General features: G+C 41.6%; 1 protein-coding gene across 2 annotated transcripts in view; it reads left to right on the forward strand.

Moving 5' to 3' along the window:
- The window catches only part of FSTL5 (follistatin like 5), a 1,189,778-nt gene that overhangs the window by 1,093,166 nt on the left and 68,752 nt on the right, over window positions 1–27,860 (forward strand). For both annotated transcript variants that reach the window (XM_073644479.1, XM_073644487.1), the window contains one exon: window positions 4,406–4,513. In XM_073644479.1, the coding sequence (XP_073500580.1) occupies window positions 4,406–4,513 (108 nt within the window). The remainder of the gene's footprint in view (window positions 1–4,405; window positions 4,514–27,860) is intronic.

The following is a 27,860-nucleotide window of genomic DNA, read 5'->3' on the forward strand; positions in this document are numbered from 1 at the left end:
TGCAAACACCACACCTCAAATCAACTCCAGGCCTTTTATCTGCTTAATTGAGAATGACATAAGGAAGGGATTGCCCACACCTGTCCATGAAATAGCCTTGGAGTCAATTGTCCAATTACTTTTGGTCCCTTTAAAAACAGGGTGGCACATGTTAAGGAGCAGAAACTCCTAAACCCTTCATCCAATTTTAATGTGTATACCCTCAAATGAAAGCTGAAAGTCTGAACTTCAACTGCATCTGAATTGTTTTGTTTAAAATTCATTGTAGTAATGTCTAGAACCAAAATTAGAAAAATGTTGTCTCTGTCCAATTATATATGGACCTAACTGTGAGTGTATGTGTGTATATATATATATATATATATATATATATATATATATATATATATATATATATATATATATTTACATTTTAAAATTTTCAAAAAGGAAAATGTGCTGATGCAAAAGTTTGGGCACCTTTTGAGATTTGTGTGCTCAGACAACTTTAACTAAGGGTTATGGTTTGTTCACTATCATCATTAGGAAAGGTCAGGTGATGCGAATTTACCAGCTTTATAAAAACCCAGCCTCCTCTAATCTTGTGCCAAAAAACAGCAGCCATGGGTTCTTCTAAGCAGTTGCCTAGCACTCTAAAAATAAAAATGATGGAGGTCCACAAAGCAGGAGAAGGCTATAAGAAGATAGAAAAGCGTTTTCAAGTTGCACTTTCCTCAGTTCGAAATGTAATTAAGACATGTCAGTTAGCAAGAACAGTGGAGGTCAAGATAAGGTCTGGAAAACCAAGCAAAACTTCAGTGAGAGCTGCTCTTAGGATTGTTAGACAGAGAGGCAAATCAGAACCCCTGCATGACTGCAAAAGACCTTCAGATTTAGCAGACTCCGGAGTTGTGGTACATCGTTCTACTGTTCCAGTTACTGATACCTGCAAAAATATGAGTCCATGAGTCATCTGAAAAACCTCTCCTGCATCCTCACCATAAAATTCTGCATCAGAAGTATGAAAAATAACATCTAAACAAGCCTGATGCATTTTGGAAGCAAGTCCTGTGGACAAATGAGGTTAAAAAAGAACTCTATGGCCACAATGATCAATGGTATGTGTGGAGGAAAAAGGGCACAGAATTTCAAGAAAAGAACATCTCGACAATCATTAAGTATGGGGGTGGATCAATCATGCTTTGGGGTTGTGTTGCAGCCAATGGCACGGGGAACATTTCACGGGTAGAGGGAAGAATGGATTCAATGAAAATTCAACAAATTCTTGATGCAAACATAACACCATCTATATAAATGCTGAAGTTGAAAAGAGGACGACTTCTACAAATGGATAATGATCCTAAGCACTTGTCAAAATCCACCATAGACTACCTCAAAAGTCGCAAGCTGAAGGTTTTACAATAGCCCTCACTGTCCCCTGATCTGAACATCAATGAAAATCTGTGGCTAGACCTCAAAAGCACAGTGCATGGAAAATTACCCAGGAATCTCACAGAACTGGAAGAATTTTCCAAGGAAGAATGAATGAAAATCCCTCAAACATGAATATAAAGACTGTTGTCTGACTACAAAAAGTGTTTACAAACTGATATTTTCAAAAGGGGTTGCTACTAAGTACTACCCATGCAGGGTGCCCAAACTTTTTCTTCAACCCATTTTCCTTTTTGCAATTTTTAAAATGTAAAAGATGAAAAAAAATAAATAAATATATATATATATATATATATATATATATATATATATATATATATATATATATATATATATATATATATATATATATAATTTTTTTTTTTTTTTTTTTTTTTTTTTTTTCCCTAATATATAAAGGAAATGTGTCATCTTCAACTTTAGGCCTTTTAGAGATCATTTCATCTTCGTCTTGCTTCATCTTGTACACAATAATAGTAATTTTGACTAGGGGTGCCCCTACTTTTACATACCACTGTGTATGTCCACAGTATGCTCTGCAAGGCACGAAAAATAAATTTTATTATACATACAGATGGTGCAGTCCATCCAAATGTATGTCTCTGGTCTTGATCTGGCGCCTCCTCCCTTCTTACAATCACAGTCTTCCTTATCTGCTTTGTGTGGATAACGCATCCTGCATCAACCACACAGTGTCCACCATCGCAATTCTGCACAGACACACTTCTCTCTTCCCTGCTGAGGTTAGAGCAAAGTATTGTAGTGCGCATGCGCCAGCTTCACCTACTCGACATGAGCGCTCTTTGGCCTTTCTCCACATATATACACCTTATATATTGTAACAACAAGAACTGTCACCTATGAGCCTATGCTAGACTCTATGAGAAGCAGTTATCTATGGATACATATGAATTACTGTATGTACCATATTATGGAGTTTTAGAATGTTAATATTTATGCGCTAAAGCAACTGAAAACATTGTGTTATCTGCTAACTTAAAATAATAAAGAGAAAAATACTTTATATCTTTGGCAGCCCTATATTTTTTGGTACTTAGTTGGTAAATGGCACAATTTTCAAGAAGAAACACTCAGAAAGCTTCTCTGCATGCACAGTATATATGAATATGCACCAAAAAGACAGAAGAAATACCAAGTGCCAATAAATATATTATTTTCAAATTTATAATAAATGATGAAAAAGGTGGCCAATACCTCTAATAAACTGGCTTAGTGTCATTGTACTTTCTATAAAGCAGAACTAGGATAAACAACTACTCTATTTTCACAGTGAAAAGGAGCATTAGTTCAGTTGGGATAAAGGAAAGGCTTGTTGAAACAGCCCAAGAGTGCTCTTATGTGTCATCAGCAATCTCAACTAATCATTAGTGTATTATCCCGAGGATCTACATCATTAGTTTAAATTAGCTGATCCTAATTAGCCAGCTGGTACCTTCCTTAACAAACAAGACAAGGAATACAATGCAGAAATATAGGAAATGTGACACTAGCTCATTAGTATCCTTATATTCCTGATCTCTTTCTGTAAAGTGATAATATAGGTTGCTACATTATTGTTTTCAAATGTAGTTTCAGGAAATAGTGATAGTCTGGTTCAACAAAATGTTGAAAAATGCTGAAAATACTTCGGAGTGCCTTACTTCCATATTACATTGATGACAGTGAAAGATATGTTATAAATAGTAATATTATATGTTAGAATTCAGTAAGACCTAGCATTTCAAAGAATTGTCTCGTCAGGGATTAAATGAGAAGTTTTTTTTCTTAAACAGCACCACCTTTGCCAAATGGCTGGGTTTGGTATTGCAGTTCATCACCAATCAACGGAATAAGGTCACACGTTCAGTGTTTAGTTAGTATTTTACATCAGTATTTGTTAAAGTATTATAAAAGTATTATAGAAACACGTGCCCAATTTTTGCATTTTTCCCCTCTTTCTTAGCTTTGGCTTACAAATACTGATGTAAAATACTGACCAAATTCTGAACATGTGAATATGGCCTAAGGCAGAGTTGCCCCATTGTTTGCCCCATAGTTTATGTCAACATTTATTTCAAGAAATAACAAACTGAGTTGCTTGAATAAATTTAATTGGTTCAATCACTGTCTTTTCCCAATTTCTTGAATGTAAAAGGCATACCAGTATGCGAAAAAACTAAATTTTTTTAATTTAAAGTGAAAATCACCAAATTAAATTAGTGTACTAGGACACTTATGGAATAGTTCATAACCTGTAAATCTTAAAGAAAATATAATACTGAAAGTATTTAAGTAAAACCTTATCATATTAAGATAAATGGAAGTAATGGGAAAGTAAAAATTTACTTAAAACAATGCATTAAATAATCAGACATTAATAAACATTAAAACAATTTGCAGTGTAACATACTAAATTGTATAAGAATATAATATAATAGTCATATTAAACACAATATAACAATGCACACTGGAATACACAATTTTAGATTGCCTGTAAAAACATTGACTGCTAAGAAGTGGTAAAATCACAAGTGGTCAACAGTAATCAAAACGTTGAAGAATAATTTTCCAGATATACAGTTGCAAAATTGACTGTCTGATTAAATGAAAGATTTTGCTTCTAGGTGTGAAAACTTTGAAGTGTCCTTCACAAGCTGTACATGACTTTACTGAATAAATTCTTAAAAACAAAATTCTTTAAACAAAAATAACCTGAGTTTATTCTGAGACCAAATCTTCCAAATTAAAGATATTTGTTTAGGAATTAATAAGACTGCTACCCAGAAACAATAATAGTTATGTTAGTATCTGGAATCAGTTTTCTTTCTATATTTAGCTAATATTTTGAAGGTACGTTTAATAACCTGCTGAGAATTGGATTTAACATAACAGAGAAGTTTATTATATATTTATGTATGCATGAATTAATTTATTTACTTGTTTGTTTATAATAATTGTTCTTAAATATTTCTAGGCAGTAAACACAGATCCTGTTCCTGTGACATTACATTATGATAAATCACATGACCAAGTCTGGGTTCTCAGCTGGGGAAATATCGAAAAGTCATCTCCAACATTGCAGGTATGGACTTTAGTATGTTTATGACATCCATCCTATTTCTTGGAATCTATGGGATATTTAAATTATAAGAAAGTAATACGTTTTGTGCTAGAACGATTGTTCTAATATATGTATGCTATCATGTCATCCATGATGTTCAGTATTCATCTGAGATATATTTAGAAACATTGTTTCTCCAGTACATTATCTGCCTGCCAACTGGTTATAAATGAACTATCCCTCGCCCACGCTTGTCTGACTACCATTCCGATTTGTTGCCTTTGTGCTTCATAATGGTAACTTCAGTTCATCTACAGTATGTGTCAACTGTTGCTTATGGGAACTACTCCAATAGCAGCAAAGAACAAATTATCTTTGCAAAAGTCCACACCCTGTTGTAGAGTTTAAAGGTGAAGACTCATAAATCTTTAGACTCTACTTCCTGGATTTAGTGCAAAGCCTTTACTGTATGCTTAGAAATTCAGGCACTCTTATGGAGAATGGGGTGACACATAACAGTGGTGCTGTTCAGTAAAATGTGACATATTCTCCAACAAGTGTGCTCTGTATTAATAATGTAATGTATGTGAAAGGATGGTCAACTGTGCTGCAGCATTCCTACCCCTGAAGACACCAATCACGACATATGTAATATGTATTATGTCATGCATCGTTTCATATATTGTCATATGAATTGTGTTGTAATGTATAATGTAAGATAAGTAATGAAAGCAATGTACAGTATAAGGTGAATAGTGTGGGACATAGTGTATAAGATAGGTGGTCTAGGTATAGATAATAAACTGTAGCATAGGTAATGACATTAGGGTAAGATCGATTTAATGTTTGGGACTAGCCCATAGTGGGAGGGACTTGGTGTTAGGGCAAGTGACTGCTTCCAGTAATTAAGGAGTTGGCGTTTGAAGTATAACATGAACAGTGCTGCCGAAGGGGGGTGATCCACAGTGAAAGAAGTCTTAAGAACAGGGATTTCAAGATCCTAAAGAAGAGGTGACTGATTAGTTACAGTAGCATTCTAGAGGAGGCATCCATAGATGGGAAGCCGAGTCACGAACCCCCAATCTTGCAACGCCGATTGTAATGTACCTAAACAGGACCGAGTTTGTGGGACTAGTGGAGATCCCGTGTGGTAGATCCAGGGCACCAGTAGAGGAAAAAATAGGACACAGAACCGCTTAGCGAGTAGAAAGACTTGCTGATCAGGACTATGGCATTCAGGCTGGGTTGTGGCGATGTAGGACGAAACTGTGTGTCTGCAAAGACCTGGAGTAGAAATACAAAGGAGGGATACAGTGTGAGAGAAAATGCTTTATGCCATAGATGAAAAGAGCATAAGACATTGTGCCCGCTATCCCTTGTAGATAACCTGTGCAAAGGTATTGTTCAGTAAAGACCCTATGTTTGAATAACGGTCTCCATTATTGAACTGTGGAATCTATGGTCCTGGCCAGCCAACACCACCAACTACCAGCAGCCTGCATGGGCATGATGCCCTCACAGCACAAGTCTAAACACCCAGCCAGGACCCACACTTTTATGTAGCGAACCAGGGCATAAAAGGAGCCTGCAGCTTCCGCCCCTGGCCGCCCTGCAAATTATACATTGCTATCTCAGATGGGCACAGTGAAAATAATTATCCAGTCTAGCTAGATTTCTCCACACCGTGTCAATTTGGACAAAATGGACTGCAATATATGTTCATTTCTTAGTCTAAACAATCAGTCCCAATTCAACAAATGTATTGCCTCAGCATGCTTCTAGACTAAAAGTCATGCATGGCAAGCTAGACTTGATATGCAGATAGTCCTCATATTAAACGACGACCCATCCTTTAGATAGGTCATTAATATCAGATGAGTTGGGGTTCCACAGCTGACACTCCCACTCAATAGTTGTTCTAAGCTCAATGAATGTAGCTGCATTCATTTAATGTGTATTGCCCACTGCTGTTTACTGCAAAACAGCTCCTAGTCTCTTGACTTGTAATGATCTATATATTAAAATCAGATTTTTTGGGGACCAATACTCCAGCACCCTGACCCTGACTCTATATGTTTCAGTGGTCAACAGATTTAAACACATTGGATCTGCACATTGCAGTTCTGTTCAATCAGTGTGCAGCAGCTGCTGCCAGGGACTGCAAAATAGCCCCTATTCAAGGAGAACAATTTTGCAATGTCCAGCAACTGCCACTATTGAATGGAGCTATACATAGCAGTTCAATTTATTGTATATCTGGCTACTGCCAGAGCTTACAATGGCTGATTGGTGGCAATGCAAAGTATAAGACCCCCACAGATCTATTATTCATGACCTATCATTCGGATGGGTCATCAATATCTTTTGACCAGATAAACCCTTTAAGGTTAAAGAGGACATGGTTGAAAAACAAAGTAAGAACCATTGGCATATTATTACTTATAAGGCATTTTAACACCATGAATTTAATGTAGTTCCCAACGTGATGACTAAACTGCTCTTTATAAATCCCAGGACACATGACTACATTTGGGATACATAGCACATGAATACTAATAAGGTGGTAATGCATTTCAATCGGTTTATGCTTATTGGTGTGTAAAAATATGGCACTTTTCAGAGATTTGTTTTTTTATGTGAAGGCTGCATAAAAATTGCTGTATGCTCCATTAGATGCTTATATAAAATGAAGTATTTCCTAAAAGTACTGTTTTCAGCATTTCTAGAGGGAATCTTGCTCTTAAATACAGCACACCACACAAAGCTTTGCACCCTGCAATAATACTATTTTGAGGAACTAACTGAATATGTACAGTACATTACCCTGTACAGTACAGGTGTTTCTGCTGCTTATGTATCAACCAAATAATAATACTTAATAATAAGAAAGTTATTACTAAAACAAACAAAACAAGTTCTCCCCTATATCCTAAGATACAGGATGACGCGCTGATTTTCGTGAGTTGTGCTGATTTCATAGGACCCACAGCAATCAGCAGTCAGACCTCAGTGATCAGTAACTTATCCCCTACCTTATGGCCAGGGAATATCGTTTCAAGGGTAGAATTAATATTTAATACATGTTTTTTATATAGAGCAAAAATGCAAGGATAAATAGGTACACAGAATAGCTTTGTGAAATAATATTAAAAAGTTATAGCTGTTGAAGTAGTATTTTTCAGATTTTTTTTAGTTGCATTTTACAGCAAAAGCTATTTCCTTAAACAGCTTACAAAGCAGTAAAGGTATCATGTTGTTAAAAGTTATCAGACAGGAGAAGAGTACAAAAAAGAGTCCTAGACAATAGATATACTATGGAACATTGTGAAGACGCTGATCAAGAAGTGGCTTAAATTTGGCACAACAGTGACATTACCGAGAACATCAAAAATTGATAAAAAACAAGAAAAAAATGGGTCCGAGAGGCTGCCAAAAGGTCTACAGCAACATTAAAGGAGTTTCAGGAATTTCAGGCATATTATGGCTGTGTACTTCGTGTGACAACAATTTCCTTTATTCTTCATATGTCTGGCCTATGGGGTAGGGTGACGGAAGACTTTTCTTACAAAGAAAAACATCCAAGCCCTGCTATGTTTTGTCAATACCTACATTAAGTCTGTCAAAAGCATGTGGCAAAGCAATTTATGGTCTCATAAGACCAAGGTTGAACTTTTTGGCTAAAATTCCAATAGGTATATTTGGCGCACATCATACCCACAGTAAAACAAGGTGAAGGCAGCATTATACTTTCGGGCTATTTTCCATCAGCTGGAACTGGGGCTTTAGTCAAGGAAGAGGAAAATCCAAAAAACAAATCCAAAAAACAGTAAATTTTGCATCAAAAACTTCAGGCTTCTGTTAAAGAAGATGAAGAAGCGGAATTTCACTTTTCAGCATGAAAACGACTTTAAGCATACCTCCAAATCTAGAAAAGATTGGCTCCACCAGGAGAAAATCAAAAAATTGGAATGGCCCAGACCCAGACCTGAATCCAATTGAAAATCTGTGGGTTTACCTTAGGAGGGCAGTACATAGGAGACGCCCTCCTAATTTGATGGAGTGGGCAAAGTGCTAATTCTAGATGTGCCATGCTGGTAAATACCTCCTGAAAAAGACTAAATGCTGTCATAAGGGTGTATATATTTATGCAGCCACATAATTTCAGTTATTTTATTTTTTCACCCGAAAAGATTTCTATTTATTTTTCAATTGAATAGTAAAAAATATGGGTGACAATATACGTGGGTGGAAAAAGCTCTGAAATTATTCTTCATGGTATGATTATGTCACATAAAAACTCAGCATTTTAACAAGGGTGTGTAAGCTTTTTATATCCACCATGGATGTATAATATGTATATATATATATATATATATATATATATATATATATATATATATATATATACATATAAAAAACAGACCAAAAGTTTGGACACACCTTCTCATTTATTGATTTTTCTGTATTTTCATGACTATGCAAATTGTGCATTCACACTGAAGGCATCAAAACTATGTATTAACACATGTGGAATTATATACTTAACAAAAAAGTGTGAAACAACTGAAAATATGTCTTATTTTCTAGGTTCTTCAAAGTAGCCACCTTTTGCTTTGAAGACTGCTTTGCACACTTTTGGCATTCTCTTGATGAGCTTCAAGAGGTAGCCACCAGAAATGGTTTTCCAACAATCTTGAAGGAGTTCCCAGAGATGGTTAGCACTTGTTGGCCCTTTTGCCTTCACTCTGCGGTCCAGCTCACCCCAAACCATCTCGATTGGGTTCAGGTCTGGTGACTGTGGAGGCCAGGTCATCTGTCGTAGCACCCCATCGCTCTCCTTCTTCATCAAATAGCCCTTACACAGCCTGGAGGTGTGTTTGGGGTCATTGTCCTGTTGAAAAATAAATGATGGTCCAACGAAACGCAAACCGGATGGAATAGCATGCCGCTGCAAGATGCTGTGGTAGCCATGCTGGTTCAGTATGCCTTCAATTTTGAATAAATCCCCATCAGTGTCACCAGCAAAGCACCCCCACACCATCACACCTCCTCCTCCATGCTTCACGGTGGCAATCAGGCATGCAGAGTCCATCCATTCACATTTTCTGTGTCGCACAAAGACATGGTGGTTGGAACCAAAGATCTCAAATTTGGACTCATCAGACCAAAGCACAGATTTCCACTTGGCTAATGTCCATTCCTTGTGTTCTTTAGCCCAAACAAGTCTCTTCTGCTTGTTGCCTGTCCTTAACAGTGGTTTCCTAGCAGCTATTTTACCATGAAGGCCTGCTGCACAAAGTCTCCTCTTAACAGTTGTTGAAGAGATGTGTCTGCTGCTAGAACTCTGTGTGATATTAACCTGGTCTCTAATCTGAGCTGCTGTTAACCTGCAATTTCTGAGGCTGGTGACTCGGATAAACTTATCCTCAGAAGCAGAGGTGACTCTTGGTCTTCCTTTCCTGGGGCGGTCCTCATGTGAGCAAGTTTCTTTGTAGCGCTTGATGGTTTTTGCAACTGCACTTGAGGACACTTTCAAAGTTTTCCCAATTTTTCGGACTGACTGACCTTCATTTCTTAAAGTAATGATGGCCACTCACTTTTCTTTACTTAGCTGCTTTTTTCTTGCCATAATACAAATTCTAACAGTCTATTCAGTAGGACTATATGCTGTGTATGCACCAGACTTCTGCACAACACAACTGATTGTCCCAACCCCATTTACAATGCAAGAAATCCCACTTATTAAACCTGACAGGGCACACCTGTGAAGTGAAAACCATTTCCGGTGACTACCTCTTGAAGCTCATCAAGAGAATGCCAAGAGTGTGCAAAGCAGTCATCAAAGCAAAAGATGGCTACTTTGAAGCACCTAGAATATAAGACATATTTTCAGTTGTTTCACACTTTTTTGTTAAGTATATAATTCCACATGTGTTAATTCATAGTTTTGATGTCTTCAGTGTGAATGTACAATTTTCATAGTCTTGAAAATACAGAAAAATCTTTAAATGAGGTGTGTCTAAACTTTTTGTCTGTACTGTGTGTGTATATATATATATATATATCACTGTGGCAATGGGTGGTGGGGTTGTGGGGGGCGTGTCAGCAGCAGAGGAGTGGGGCACAGGAGGCAGCAGCCGCCTGCTGCAGCTTACACTGTGCCGCTCCTAAAGAAAGGGAGCAGTGAACATTCATTTTCCTTAATAGCGGGCATAGTGTACCTGCAGCGCGGCTCCTTGTATGTATGGCACACTTTATCCTGGTATCTATATATGTATGTATGTATGTGTGTGTGTATATATATATATATATATATATATATATATATATATATATATATATATATATATATATATATATATATATATATATATATATATATATATATATATATATATATATACAGTTATATGAAAAAGTTTGGGCACCCCTATTAATCTTAAGCTTAATGTTTTATAAAAATTGGTGTTTTTGCAACAGCTATTTCAGTTTGATATATGTAATAACTGTTGGACATAGTAATGTTTCTGCCTTGAAATGAGGTTTATTGTACTAACAGAAAATGTGCAATCTGCATTCAAACAAAATTTGACAGGTGCATAAGTATGGGCACCCTTATCATTTTCTTGTTTTAAATACTCCCACCTACTTTTTACTGACTTACTAAACCACTTTTTTTGGTTTTGTAACCTGATTGAGCTTTGAACTTCATAGCCAGGTGTATGCAATCATGAGAAAAGCTACTTAAAGTGGCCACTTGCAAGTTGTTCTCCTGTTTGAATCTCCTCTGAAGAGTGGCATCATGGGCTCCTCAAAACAACTGTCAAATGATCTGAAAACAAAGATTATTCAACATAGTTGTTCAGGGGAAGGATACAAAAAGCTGTCTCAGCGATTTAACCTGTCAGTTTCCACTGTGAGGAACATAGTAAGGAAATGGAAGAACAAAGGGACAGTTGTTGTTAAGGCCAGAAGTGGCAGGCCAAGAAAAACATCAGAAAGGCAGAGAAGAATGGTGAGATCAGTCCAGGACAATCCTCAGACCACCTCCATAGAGCTGCAGCATCAGCTTGCTGCAGATTGTGTCACTGTGCATCGGTCAACTATACAACGCACTTTGCACAAGGAGAAGCTGTATGGGAGAATGATGCAAAAGTAGCCGTTTCTGCAAGCACGCCACAAACAGAGTCGGCTGAGGTATGCAAAAGCACATTTGGAGAAGCCAATCTCTTTTTGGAAGAAGGTCCTGTGGACTGATGAAACCAAGATGGAGTTGTTTGGTCATACAAAAAGGCGTTATGCATGGCGGCAAAAAACACAGCATTCCAAGAAAAACACTTGCTACCCACAGTAAAATTTGGTGGAGGTTCCAACATGCTTTGGGGCTGTGTGGCCAATGTCGGCACGGGGAATCTTGTTAAACTTGAGGGACACATGGATTCCACTCAGTATCAGCAGATTCTTGACAATAATGTTCAAGAATCAGTGATAAAGTTGAAGTTACGCAGGGGATGGATCTTTCAGCAAGACAATGATCCAAAACACCGCTCCAAATCTACTCAGGCATTCATGCAGAGGAACAATTACAATGTTCTGGAATGGCCATCCCAGTCCCCAGACCTGAATATCATTGAACATCTGTGGGATCATTTGAAGAGGGCTGTCCATGCTCGGCGACCATCAAACTTAACTGAACTGGAATTGTTTTGTAAAGAGGAATGGTCAAAAATACCTTCATCCAGGATCCAGGAACTCATTAAAAGCTACAAGAAGCGACTAGAGGCTGTTATTTTTGCAAAAGGAGGATCTACTAAATATTAATGTCACTTTTCTGGTGAGGTGCCTATACTTATGCACCTGTCAAATTTTGTTTGAATGCAGATTGCACATTTTCTGTTAGTACAATAAACCTCATTTCAAGGCAGAAACATTACTGTGTCCAACAGTTATTACATATATCCAACTGAATTAGCTGTTGCAAAAACACCAATTTTTATAAAACATTAAGCTTAAGATTAATAGGGGTGCCCAAACTTTTTCATATAACTGTATATGTACATATATATATATATATATATATATATATATATATATATATACACGTATTTATACATATGTATATATATATATATATATATATATATATATATATATATATATATATATATATATATATATATATACACTGTGTGCCAAATTATTATGCAAATAATATTTTCTCAGATTTTCCCAAATTACCTATATGAATTGCAGTCATTGTAATTTTCCAGTCAAATAACTATTAGAGTACAATTGAAAGGTTTTTGTACAAACTGCCTATGATAACAGTATATTTTTAAAAAAATAAAACACTCAAACTGCACTCAAAATGCATGTTCCAAATTATAATGCACAGCAGTTTTCAACCTTTTCATTTTAATAAAGAATAGTGTTGAGCCACCCCCGTAGTGTTCGAGTTCGGTTCGGTTCGTCGAACACCCGTGTGTTCGCCGAACTGTTCGTCGAACACCTTCGAACACTGTTAAAACCAATGGCAGGCAAACAAAAACACATAGAAACACATAGAAAACACCTTCAAAGGTGTCCAAAAGCTGACAAACTGCTCAGAAGACACAACTAACACATGGAAAAGTGACAAGTACATATAGTCATGCGAAAAGAAAAGAGGTGGAGGAGTAAAAGGAGGGGGAGACACAGATATAGGCATGTCATGCCCTTCTAAAATCCAAAAAGTGAGAAGCCGAGACGGCCAGTCCGCTCCTGCCCGTGCCACCTCCGTGTCGCCAGGTTTGTGCCAGAGCCGCGGTGAACCCTGACGGCCAGCCCCCCTCTCCCAATACTGGTGCCTGTCCGCTGGTGGGTCGAGCGAGCCCCGCTGTGGTGGAGGCAGCTCTAAGCTTTTTAATTTAAATTGTCTCTCTAATTTGAATAAATGCACTTTAAATCCATTTACAAGGATCTATTGGAGGGCAAGTCTCATGCCAGCAGCCGCGTAATTCCAGCTCCAGTAGCGTCCACTAAAGCTGCTGTAGTTAAAAAGCTTTTATAAGGATCGAGCTCGGCTGTCCACCGCAAGGCATCCTACTGCCAGTCCGAGACCCTATGCCTTGGGGTGCCTCCTGATGCTCTTCACTGAGTATCCCGTGGTCCCGAAGCATTTCCTTTGAAAAAATGAAGTGTCCAAACTACAGGTGGTGTAGCTTGCTTAACAGCCGGGATAATCCGCTGACTAGCAGACCCTGCTACTAGGCACAAAGTATTTCCTGGGCTAGATGCAGTTAACAATTTGTAATTAGATACTCTAGTTGGATGCTGAGAAAGCATTCCATAGAGTCTCCTGGCACGCCATATATGATTATCTTAAAAAGCTTGGGGTAGGGGTCTAGGGGACCCTTTTATAGCCAAAATCACTGCCCTGTATCGCAATACGTCACCTAGGCTGAAGATAAATGGAACTGTAGCACCCTGAGGGCTTGGTTGCTACAGAGGTATTGCACCTCACCCAGAGGTGTGATATCTCACTCTCAGGTAAGGATGTAGTGTGGATCAGGACCCGACACCTGCATGCATTACACCACATTGCCGTGGGGCAGGGCGACCAATATGCCCCTGAGATGGACACGACAGTCCCTGTCCCTGGCTGGAGTGGGGGGAGGGAACACTGAGGAAGGGGAACCCTGTAGTGCAGGAGCAGGGAGGAAGCAGTTCCTGGGTGCATTGAGAAGGGAGTATAAAAGGTGGGCACCATCTTAGTTCAGTGCAGAGAAGTCTGAGCAGAAGTGGCAGGGAGCAGGGGCTCTGCATGAGCTCTGCTCCGGAGGCGGGCCTAGTAACAGAGGCCCAGGCCTGGAAGAGGGAGAAGGAAGGAAGAGGAGCGGAGAAGGCTCCAGGAACGAGGAACGAAGGGATCCCAGGGGTGCGGACAGGCGAGTCGCCACCGCACGCCCGAATCCACCTGCGTGGAGGGGTCAGGCCAAAGGGGGAGACCGGTCCCCGAAACTAGTGGAGGCAGGAAACGACCCTCAGCTAGAAACAGGAGGCTGTGACATTTTATGTGGCGCAGCCCCTCGCTACACCCGCTAGGAAGGCACCACATAGGGTCAGGGAAACTGGCGCCAAGTTTACCAAGAGGAGGCCCGAGGCAGCCGGACAGAAGGGTTGGTAAGAAAGGCCAGACAAAGGACACACAAAGGGGGTCCTGTGAAGCACTCCAAAGTTATCTGGGAGTTGTCTGAGCCCCTCACCTGGTGAGCACAGTACGACGTGGGCAGCCGTTACCTGCAGACGTGGTCTGGATAATAAGAACTGTGAGTAAAGGCCCTGGACTGCATCACTGACTCCGTGTCGTTACTGCTGCTGCCCTGCACCATCACCCCCATCCTCCGCATACACTGCCCTGAGGCTATACTCCTCCCGTGGGGAGTTATGCTACGCTCTGCTGCACCCACAACACCAGCCTCAGCGGTCTGCCCTGGAGCGGCGGTTCACTCTGACCGCAATCCACGGGTGGCGTAGTCGGACATTTAAACATCAAAACCACATAAATATTTCCGCCACTGGTTTGACAGCCCTGAGCCACGGAACCGGGTTGCCGCCACGGAGACTACAGCCACCAGCATCCACCAAAAAGGGTCCGGCTCCGGGTGTCCCAAGGCCCAGGGGGCGCGTCAGAACATTTTCATCACCTTTCATAATCACCAACGGGACAAGGCAGGGATGTTCTCTGTCCCCTCTCTTATACATCCTAGTGACGGAGCACCTGCTCTCATCAATTCGTCATAACCCCAATATTAGGTGGATTGAGGTGGGAGGCACCGAGTACAAGTGCTCTCTATTTGCTGATGATGTCCTAGTATATATCACTCAATCACATATATCCATCCATGCTGTTATGGCTGAAATAGATCACTTTGTTACATGGTCAAATTTTAAAATCAATGCAGCGAAGTCTGAGGCCCTCGATGTCTCCCTCCCCAAATCCATATAGGATTCCATCCAGTCCAACTTTCCCTTTGCCTGGCCCTCACAGGGTATCAAATACTTAGGAATTCCTATTCATAGAGACCTCTCCCATCTATGTTATCTTAATTTTGGGCCCTTTATTGAACAACTCCATACAGACCACGGTTGGCAAGTTAGAACTGTAAGATTCACTACGTGAACCACTGGTGTTTTGTGGAAAAGCACATGTACACTGTGTTCCAAATTACTATGCAAAAAGTATTTAGGAGTGATAAGGGAAGAATTTGTTTGTTTGTCAGTTAAACTCATTGATGGTGATGTGTGTCAGGGCTCTTTATATCACTGTAAGCAATTGCAGACACCAGTGCTAATTAGTTTGGCAGGTGTGTCCAATGAAAGGCAAGACTACTTAAGAAGGCTCTCTCACATTATTCAGCAGCCTACATTTTCTGCCAAAATGGGAAAGAAAAAGGATGTGTCGGCTGCTGAGAAGCAACAAATTGTGGAGTGTTTAGGTCAAGGCATGACTACAATCAACATTGTGCGATGATCAGGATGAAGTGTCTTGGCAATCAAGAAGTATGTAGCTGATTCACAGTACACACGTGTGCGTGCTGATAAGGGCAAATTGAGGACTCTTTCCTACAGGCAATTACGTCAGGTTGAAAGAGCAGCGGCAAAAAAGCCTTGTCATAGCAGCAGACAAGTTTTTGAAGCTGCTTGTGCCTCCAACGTCCCCCGAACAACAAGATGCAGGGTCCTTCAGAGGTTTGCAGCTGTGCATACGCCATCCTGTCGACCTCCTCTATCCACTTCACACAAGCAGAAACGGCTCCAGTGGGCCAAACATTACATGAAGACTGATTTCAAAACTGTTTTGTTCACGGATGAGTGCCGTGCAGCGCTCGATGGTCCAGATGGATGGAGTGGAGGATGGCTGGTTGATGGACACCCCACGCAAACACGGCTACAGCGCCAACAAGGAGGAGGTGGAGTAATGTTTTGGGCTGGAATCATGGGGAGAGAGATTGTCGGCCCCTTTAGGATCCCTGAAGGCGCTAAAGATGAACTCCATAATGTATGTGGATTTTCTCAAACAGCACTTCCTGCCATGGTTCAAGAAGAAGAACCGTGTATTTCACAGCAAGATCATTTTTCTGCATGATAATGCACCATCTCATGCTGCACATAAAACATCTGCATCTCTGGCTGATATGGGCATAAAAGGGGACAAACTTATGGTGTGACCCCCATGCTCCCCTGACCTCTACCCCATTCAGAACCTTTGGAGCATCATTAAAAGGAGAGTCTATGATGGCGGGAGGCAGTTCACATCTAAGCAACAGCTCTGGGAGGGTATTCTGTCCTCATGCAAAACAATTGAAGCAGAAACCATCCAAAACCTGACAAATTCAATGGACGAGAGAGTTCAGAAGCTCCTTTCGAACAAGGGGTCCTATGTGAAAATGTAACATCACCTAGAATAAAGTTTTGAGTTGAAAACTGTTTGATTTCAGTTTCTAACAACCTGCTAATGCTTATAATTTCAAAAATGACCATTTTTTTGGTCTTTATTAAAATGAAAAGGTTGATCGAAAAGTTTGGGGGATCTAAGAGTGTGGCAACCCAGTAGTCATGATTACTTCGAATTCTGACAATATGAGGGTCATGCTGCAGGTAGTGCAGCAAGAAGGCACTTATGTGTCTTGCGCATCTCGGAGCCCCAAAATTATTTTCCGGGCTAGATGCAGCTAAAAATTGTTATTAATTTTAAATCTGGTGAAGCTTTAGTATAGATGGCCTAATAGGATCAGTGCTGCACACTGCTACAAAGCCCAAATTATTTTCCAGTCAAGATACAGATAAACATGATTAGTAATTTTAAATCTGGTGGAGCTTATTATAGATGGCCTAATAGAATCAGTGCTGCACACTGCTACAAAGCCCAAATTATTTTCCAGCCAAGATACAGATAAACATGATTAGTAATTTGAAAGCTTAAAATGGTTGGTAGGGTGATTTTAACCAATCATCAAGCTTTTACTCTCCCCAGGATGACACAGGGGTAGAAAAGTCGTTTCGGATCCATGATTTGTTCATCTTTATGAACGTGAGTCTGTCTACATTATCAGTGGAGAGCCGTGTGCGCTTATCTGTCAGCACACCACCAGCAGCGCTGAACACGCGTTCAGACAGAACGCTGGCTGCGGGGCATGACAAGATCTCCAAGGCGTAAGTGGCTAGCTCCGGCCATTTATCCAGATTGGAAGCCCAAAAAGAGCAAGGGTCCAGTGACACAGTCGTGGCTTCAATGTTTACTTGGAGATACTCCTGTACCATCGTCTCTAGGCGTTGACTATGTGTCAGACTTCTTGTCTCCTGTGGCCTTGCAAAGGATGGGCTAAAAAAGTGGTGAAATGATTCCGCAAAATTGATGTTACCAGCAGATACTGTGGTTCTGTTACGGTTTGAGTGCTGAACACTTGACGGTCCCACGGTTGGCAAGTTGGAACTGTGAGATTCACTACGTGCACCACTGGTATTTTGTGGAAAAGCACATGTAAGATTCTGCAACAGTCTCTGCTGATACTCCTGCATGCGTGCATCCCTTTCTATGGCAGGAATAATTTCTGCAAATTTACTTTTGTACCGGGGATCTAACAGTGTGGCAACCCAGTAGTCAGGATTATTTCTAATTCTCACAATTCAAGGGTCATGTTGCAGGTAGTGCAGCAAGAAGGCACTCATGTGTGTTGCGCATCCAGGAGCACCAAGTCCCTGTTGTGTTGGTGGCGAGGTAACAATCATTCTTCCTTCCTCTGTCCTCTCCCCCTAACCTCGCACAACAGAAATGTGATCAAGGTCTCCCTCATCTGATGAGTCTTCCATCAGTTCGTCCTCCACTTCTTCCTGGGCTCCTGCACCTTCCTCACTAGTTTGGCTGCTACCATGCGCCCTGGTAAAACCATCTCCCCCACCCTCACATGCCTGCCACCTTGGTGCTGCCGACCGTCTGGACCTTGCAGATGTTAGGCCTTCCGCATACAACTCCTCCTCCTCTACTTCCTCCACCTCCTCTTGTGCCACCACCTGACTCCGAATTCTTTTTAACATGTGCTCCAGCATGTAAATCACCGGAATAGTCATGCTGATAATGGCATCGTCAGCACTAAACATCTTCGTCGCCATTTCAAAACTGTGCAGAAGGGTGCATAGGTCCCTGATCTGAGACCACTCCTCCAGCGTGATTTGCCCCACCTCTGGATCTCGTTGGCCCAGGCTATACGTCAGAACGTATTGCACCAGGGCTTGTCGGTGCTGCCACAGTCGCTGCAACATGTGCAGAGTTGAATTCCACCGGGTAGGCACATCGCATTTTAGCCGGTGAAGTGGCAGGCCCAACGACTTCTGTAGAGATGTAAGTCGCTGATCTGCGGGATGTGAACGGCGAAAGAGAGCACACAGCGACCGTGCCCTCTGCAGAAGGCCATCTAGTCTGGGATAGTGGGCTAAAAATTGCTGGACAACCAGGTTCAACACGTGAGCCATACAAGGCACGTGTGTGACATTGCCCCGGCGAAGGGCCGCACCCAGGTTTGCAGCATTGTCGCACACGGCCTTCCCTGGTTTCAGGTCCAGTGGAGACAACCATTCATGAAATTGGTTCTCCAGAGCTGACCACAACTCCTCAGCTGTGTGACTCACATTTCCCAGACATTTCAATGTAAAAACCACCTGATGACGTTGAGCCCTACTGCCAGCATAGTAAGGAGGTGTGCAGGATCCCTTCTGCGCAGTTAGAAAGCTTGTGGCATGACCAGACAGGCTTTGGGTGCAGGTGGAAGACCGAGAGGAGGTTGAGGAGGTAGAAGCAGTGGAGGAACTTTGACATAAAAAGGATTGACGCACAACTCGTGGGAACAGCAAGACTTGGACAGCAGCCCCTTGTCCTGCTGTCACCATAGTTACCCAGTGCCCAGTCAGCGACATGTAACGCCCCTGTCCATGCCTACTCGTCCAAGTGTCTGTGGTGAAATGCACCCTGTCACACACAGAGTTTCTCAAAGAAGCGGTGATGTTGTGTGCGACATGCTGGTGGAGCTCAGGCACACCTTTCTTTGAGAAGTAGTGCCGACTGGGCATCTGGTACTGGGGCACTGCGACGGACATAAGGTCTTGAAAATCCTCTGTGTCCACCAGGCGGAAAGGCAGCATTTCTGTAGCCAAGAACTTGCAGATGGTGAAATTCAACCTCTTAGCTTTCTCATAGCTAGGAGGAAATGGTCTTTTACTTGTCCACATCTGAGTGACCGAGGGCTGGCTATTGTGCTTAGACGGGGTTGATAAGGGTGTCCCGGGCAAACTGCCGGTCTGTGAGGAAGATGCAGGCGGACATGTTAGGTTGCCTTGATCCAAAGGTGGTGCTATCGATGTCGGACAGCGCTCAACACCAGCTGGTGTTACCACCTCCAAAGAAAATGATGACCTGCCAATCACGCTGGCTGTTGCGGGTAAAGAGGTGGCAGGTCTGCGCCCCAAAACAGGTGTGACTGCTGTCCCCCCAGTCACAGAGGATGAAGAGGCCGCGGATGCACAAGATATGGCAGACGGTGGTTGGCCCGGCCGGCTAGGCCGCATTGTAGCACACTGAGCTTCCCACTGCAACTTATGCTTCATGTCCATGTGCCGGTTCATGCATGAAGTACTCAAACTATGTATTTTTTGGCCTCTACTTAGCTTTTGCTGACAAATGTTACAGATAACACGAGTTGGGTCATCTTTATCGATCTGAAAAAATGCCCAGGCTATGCAAGGCTTAGCACCCATGCGACCTGAAGAGCCACCACGACTTGTGGTGAGAGGCAGAGTTATGTTTGAGGATGCAGTTGTTGACGTGCTTCCAGTACTATGTCTCTGTCCAGGAAGGCGCAACCTGACCTCGTCATCACTAGCATCTTCCTCCACCTCCTCTGCTGACCTCATCTCTTGGCTGACTGTGGGTTGACAGTAAGTGGGATCTCCAACCTCATCATCATCACCCTGTGCGTTATCACACCCATCGTCCTCAGAGCCAACCTGTTCCTGCCCTGACAAAAAACTAAAGTTGTCGCTCCAATCAGGTATTTGAGTCTTATCATCGTCTTCCTCATTGTCTCCACCAACAGGAGTTACAGTTTGGGAATGAGGGTCTACATTATGGTCAGAACCTTCTGCGTCTGGTCCTGGATCCGACTCATAAAGATTCTGGGCATCAGTGCAGATCATTTCCTCGTCTGGATTCACAGAAGCGCTGGAGTCGACCTCTGATTCCCAGGCTATAGTATGAGTAAACAGCTCTGCAGACTCAACCATCTGTTCTACCTCATACTCAGACGGGCAGCTGGAGATTTGGGAGCTGTGAGGAAGCAAGTGCGATTGGGGTGACACCTTTGAGGACTGGAGTATTTGTGATGTTGAAGTTGATGTGGAGGAGAGCCCACTTAAAGTAGCACTTGATATCCGTTGAAGCACCTGCTGTTTTTGTGCCTCATCTGGAATTTGTAGCGATTGGCGTGGCCGTAAGAAAGGGATCTTATCACATTGTCCGCTAAAAGAAGTAGACATTTTAGTTTGGCTGGAAGATGGTCTTTCTTCTGCAGATGTTACTGTTGCTTTAACACCTACCCCACGGACACAACCTTTTTTCCCCTTCCCAACACGCCTATTCCCCTTTCCACCAGCAGCAGGCCTTTTTCCACTCATTTTGGTGGTTAACTAATTAACAACTCTGAAGTTGTTTGCACAAAAAAACAATGGATGGGAACCGAGCAGAGCTGAGTTGCCAAACTGTGGTATTAGGCCAAAACTATTGGCTGGGTTAGATGCAGAAAAAAATTATATTCAATTTGCAACCTGATGGAGGTCAGTATAGATGGACTAATAGAGAAAGTCCCACACACTGCTAGAAGGCCAAATATTTTTTCAGAGATAGATGCAGAAAAAAATATATTCAGTTTGCAACCTGATGGAGGTCTGTATAGATGGATTAATAGAACAAGCCCACACACAGCTAGAAGCCCAATATTTTTTCAGAGGTAGATGCAGAAAAAAATATATTCAGTTTGCAACCTGATGGAGGTCTGTATAGATGGAGTAATAGAACAAGTCCCACACACAGCTAGAAGCCCAATATTTTTTCAGAGGTAGATGCAGAAAAAAATATATTCAGTTTGCAACCTGATGGAGGTCAGTATATATGGACTAATACAACAAGTCCCACACACAGCTAGAAGCCCAATATTTTTTCAGAGGTAGATGCAGAAAAAGATATATTCAGTTTGCAACCTGATGGAGGTCTGTATAGATGGATTAATAGAACAAGTCCCACACACAGCTAGAAGCCCAATATTTTTTCAGAGGTAGATGCAGAAAAAAATATATTCAGTTTGCAACCTGATGGAGGTCAGTATAGATGGACTAATACAACAAGTTCCACACACAGCTAGAAGCCCAATATTTTTTCAGAGGTAGATGCAGAAAAAAATATATTCAGTTTGCAACCTGATGGAGGTCTGTATAGATGGACTAATACAACAAGTCCCACACACAGCTAGAAGCCCAATATTTTTTCAGAGGTAGATGCAGAAAAAAATATATTCAGTTTGCAACCTGATGGAGGTCAGTATAGATGGACTAATACAACAAGTCCCACACACAGCTAGAAGCCCAATATTTTTTCAGAGGTAGATGCAGAAAAAAATATATTCAGTTTGCAACCTGATGGAGGTCAGTATAGATGGACTAATACAACAAGTCCCACACACAGCTAGAAGCCCAATATTTTTTCAGAGGTAGATGCAGAAAAAAATATATTCAGTTTGCAACCTGATGCAGGTCTGTATAGATGGACTAATAGAATGATGCTATGCCCAAAAGATTTTACTTCACTAGGTGCAGTAAAAAAATTGGTATTCTATACACAGGTGGTATATCTTGCAGCACAGATAGGCTACTCCACTGACTAACACACTCTGCAATAGGCCAAAAAGGATTAGCTTTGCTAGATTCAGCCAAATGCTGTGAAAAAAACTTGCACAGCACTGGCACAGACCTACCTGGCAAAAACTGATAGGAACTGATGTAACCTAGTCCTGAAAAGGACTCCAATTACAATTAGTCTTTACTCCCACAATCTATCTATTTAAGAGCACAGACCTGCCTGATAAAAGTTGTAGGAAATGCTGTAACATAGTCCTTAAAAGGACTGCAATCACAACTATTCCCTACTCCCAAGCTATCTGTAGATTTGTGCGAAAATTGGCTTGAAATTAACAAGGTATAGCGCACACAGCAACAGCGGTGCCGTCTAACACTCAGTTGCAGCAGTGAGAAAGTGGTGGCGACGGGAAAAATGGCTTGGTCTTATAGGGCAAGGACATGTGACATACACTGCCAATGACACATGCCCTTGCTTGTGTGAAAAAAAGCACTTCGCTCCGTGTGTGCGCTGCTGATAGGCTGACAGATTGCACCTCCCCACTGCAAATGCGGGAAAGAGAAAAAAAATTGGAGATCTTCATTGTTCCTGCAGAGATCCATCCCCTGCCCCTCCCCCCACCCCGCTGTACACTCAAACTGCGTATTAACATTAATTTTCATCATTACTGAGAAAAAATCCAGTTATGATTTTGGTGCACGAACAGTTATCGAACATAACCTCGAACAGCCGAATTTTTCTCAAATTGTTCGTGTTCGCCGAACGGCTCGAACACCGCCCAAAACAGCTCGAATTTGAGATTGGCGAACAGTTCGAGTAGAACAACGCTCATCTCTAATAAAGAACAAAAAAATGGTTATTTTTGAAATTATAAGCATTATCAGGTTATTAGAAACTGAAATCAAACAGTTTTCAACTCAAAACTTTATTCTTGGTGATGTTGCATTTGCACATAGGACCCCTTGTTCGAAAGGAGCTTCTGAACTCTCTCGTCCATTGAATTTGTCAGGTTTTGGATGGTTTCTGCTTCAATTGTTTTGCATGAGGACAGAATACCCTCCCAGAGCTGTTGCTTAGATGTGAACTGCCTCCCGCCATCATAGACACTCCTTTTGATGATGCTCCAGAGGTTCTCAATGGGGTTGAGGTCAGGGGAGCATGGGGGCCACACCATAAGTTTGTCCCCTTTTATGCCCATAGCAGCCAGAGATGCAGATGTGTTATGTGCAGCATGAGACGGTGCATTATCATGCATGAAAATGATCTTGCTGCGGAATGCACGGTTCTTCTTCTTGAACCATGGCAGGAAGTGCTGTTTGAGAAACTCAACAGACATTATGGAGTTCATCTTTACCCCTTCAGGGATCCTAAAGGGGCCGACAATCTCTCTCCCCATGATTCCAGCCCAAAACATTACTCCACCTCCTCCTTGTTGGCGCTGTAGCCGTGTTTGCATGGGGTGTCCATCAACCAGCCATCCTCCACTCCATCCATCTGGACCATGGAGCATTGCAAGGCACTCATCGGTGAACAAAACAGTTTTGAAGTTAGTCTTCATGTATTGTTTGGCCCACTGGAGCTGTTTCTGCTTGTGTACAGTGGATAGAGGAGGTCGACAGGATGGCTTACGCACAGCTGCAAACCTCTGAAGGACCCTGCATCTTGTTGTTCGGGGGACGTTGGAGGCACCAGCAGCTTCAAAAACTTGTCTGCTGCTATGACAAGGCTTTTTTGCTGCTGCTCTTTTACCTGACGTAATTGCCTGTAGGAAAGAGTCCTCAATTTGCCCTTATCAGCACGCACACGTGTGTACTGTGAATCAGCTACATACTACTTGATTGTGCGATGATCACGATGAAGTGTCTTGGCAATGTTCATTGTAGTCATGCCTTGACCTAAACACTCCACAATTTGTTGCTTCTCAGCAGCCGACACATCCTTTTTCTTTCCCATTTTGGCAGAAAATGTAGGCTGCTTAATAATGTGGGACAGCCTTCTTAAGTAGTCTTGCCTTTCATTGGACACACCTGCCAAACTAATTGGCACAGGTGCCTGCAATTGCTTACAGTGATATAAAGAGCCCTGACACACATCACCATCAATGAGTTTAACTGACAAACAAAAAAAATCTTACCTTATCACTCCTAAACACTTTTTGCATAATAATTTGGAACACAGTGTATATATACATATATGTATATTGTTTCTTTGTTTCCTTAGAACCATAACCTTTGTGGAAAATTTGAATCATCTACTGAAACTGCTACTTTCTGTATCATCACTCAAGCCTATTAAATGTATCTTGCGCTACTGCTTGCCGCGTTGCTACATTATTCAGTCTCAATGAATGCAGAGGATAACCATTCTGATGGACAGTTTGTCCTTTTAAAACGAGTTTAATGGTGTTTCAAGTAAAATAAAAGGTATTCTCTCCGAATGCTTTCCTAAGTGATAGACCATTTGAGAGTGCTTAAGCAGTAAATGATTACATTTGTAAATTTTAGCTCCATTAAATAATTTATTCTCTCAGCTACGTAGTATACATATTCACTTTCAAACTCAAATAGATATGCATAGCATAGCTGTCTGGGTTCCCTAGTATCTTGCAGCTCCTGTTCCCTCCCTACACAAAACGATCACATGACCACTGGGTCCGGACAACAAAAGGCAGTCATTGCTTCCTATTTTTAATTCACATCACTTGTTCAGCATTGTGCATTCTGCAATGAAGAAGGTAAACCTGGTAATAAACCATGATTATCCTTCCTGTAGGGAGTCTGGCTGTGTCTGACAGATAGTGCTGCTGTCGGGTTGGGGACCTATCTCCTGCAAGCTTCTATGCAGTGACATTTTAGAACATCAATTGCCCAGACTTTTCTAGTTACGGCAGTCCAAAAATAAAGAATAATTGCTGTTTTAATTTTTTTCTACATGTCAATAATATTCACCTGAAAAAAAGAAATTTTGTTGTATATCTTACCAGAGAAAACTGCTTCTTTGTAGTCCTCTACTGATCTTTCATTTTCAGCATTCTCTATTCACAGGCTAAATCTGTCTTCAATGAGTACAAGCTTTCACACTACTAAGATATGAGATGATAATTGGTACCTATAAAGCTCTACAGGGAGGGGAGGGGAGAGAAGGAATGAGGATCTGGAGGCAGGCGCAGACATTCTGCTGCAAGTTCTCCTGAAACTCTATTTTAAATGGAGTTTTGAGTGGTCTAAGTAGTATGGCAGTTATATGGACCCTGAAATGGACCCAGAAATAATTTAGCTAACTGATTCCTGTGACATCATCTCAAACCGTGTTCCCCAAACACCGGCATCATGCAACAATTTAAAGACCTATAAACCATAAAAGCCTATAATTAGATGGGTACTCTCCAATAAAAAAGAAATGCCATCAGACCCACTGGATCAATATAAAACTACATAGAACCTAAAAATATATCAAATAGCAAAAGGTCATTTTATTTAATAAACAGCTAGACAACCCAAGATGAAAATGCAACACCAAGACAAAAGACTTATTAAAAATATAGGATGTAGAGGAACACAGCATAAACATATATGATGCAATGTATACTGGGTAATAAACATGGAATAATGATTAAAGTGCATACAAATAATAAAGTAACACTCAAGTGAGTAAAGTAATAATATATACAGCATATAGTATGTAATGAGTGCTATAAGGTGCAATTGATGGCGTGCAAAAAAAAAAAAAAATAAATGTTATCATCCATAGTGTTGAGCCACCCCCGTAGTGTTCGAGTTCGGTTCGGTTCGTCGAACACCCGTATGTTCGCCGAACTGTTCGTCGAACTGTTCGTCGAACACCTTCGAACACTGTTAAAACCAATGGCAGGCAAGCAAAAACACATAGAAACACATAGAAAACACCTTCAAAGGTGTCCAAAAGCTGACAAACTGCTCAGAAGACACAACTAACACATGGAAAAGTGACAAGTACATATAGTCATGCGAAAAGAAAAGAGGTGGAGGAGTAAAAGGAGGGGGAGACACAGATATAGGCATGTCATGCCCTTCTAAAACCAAAAAGTGCAAAGCCGACACGGCCAGTCCGTTCCTGCCCGTGAGACCTCCGAGTCGCCGGCGTTTGTGCCAGAGCCGCGGTGGACCCTGATGGCCTGCCCCCCTCTCCCAATACTGGTGCCTGTCCGCTGGTGGGTCGAGCGAGCCCCCATGCGGTGGAGGCAGGTCTAAGCTTTTTAATTTAAATTGTCTCTCTAATTTGAATGAGTACACTTTAAATCCTTTTACAAGGATCTATTGAAGGGCAAGTCTCATGCCAGCAGCCACAGTAATTCCAGCTCCAGTAGCATCCACTAAAGCTGCTGCAGTTAAGCTTTTATAAGGATCGAGATTGGCGGTCCACTGCAAGGCGTCCTACCGCCAGTCCCAGCCCCTGTGCCTTGGGGTGCCTCCCCGATGCTCTTCACTGAGTGTCCCGGGGGCCCGAACCATTTCCTTTGAAAAAATTAAGTGTCCAAACTACAGGTGGTGTAGCTTGCTTAATAGCTGGGATAATCCACTGACTAGCCGACACTGCTACTAGGCACAAAGTATTTCCTGAGCTAGATGCAGTTAAAAATTTGTAATTAGATACTCTCGTTGGATGCTGAGAAAGCATTCCATAGAGTCTCCTGGCACGCCATATATTACTCTCTTAAAAAGCTTGGGGTAGGGGTCTATGGGACCCTTTTATAGGCAAAATCATGGCCCTGTATCGCAATACGTCACCTAGGCTGAAGATAAATGGAACATTTTCATCACCTTTCATAATCACCAATGGGACAAGGCAGGGATGTCCTCTGTCCCCTCTCTTATACATCCTAGTGACGGAGCACCTGCTCTCATCAATTCGCCATAACCCCCAATATTAGGTGGATTGAGGTGCGAGGCACCGAGTACAAGTGCTCTGCATTTGCTGATGATTTCCTAGTAAATATATCTAAATCACATATATCCATCCCTGCTGTTATGGCTGAAATAGATCACTTTGTTACATGGTCAAATTTTAAAATCAATGCAGCGAAGTCTGAGGCCCTCGATGTCTCCCTCCCCAAATCCATACAGGATTCCACCCAGTCCAACCTTCCCTTTGCCTGGCCCTCACAGGGTATCAAATACTTAGGAATTCATATGTTATCTTAATTTTGGGCCCTTTATTGAACAACTCCATACAGACCACGGTTGGCAAGTTAGAACTGTAAGATTCACTACGTGAACCACTGGTGTTTTGTGGAAAAGCACATGTACACTGTGTTCCAAATTATTATGCAAAAGGTGTTTAGGAGTGATAAGGTAAGAATTTTTTTGTTTGTCAGATAAACTCATTGATGGTGATGTGTGTCAGGGCTCTTTATATCACTGTAAGCAATTGCAGACACCTGTGCTAATTAGT

The sequence above is a fragment of the Phyllobates terribilis genome, unplaced genomic scaffold (assembly GCF_046119375.1).
Source record: "Phyllobates terribilis strain yellow unplaced genomic scaffold, ASM4611937v1 Scaffold_1__5_contigs__length_1240528914, whole genome shotgun sequence".
Taxonomy (NCBI): domain Eukaryota; kingdom Metazoa; phylum Chordata; class Amphibia; order Anura; family Dendrobatidae; genus Phyllobates; species Phyllobates terribilis.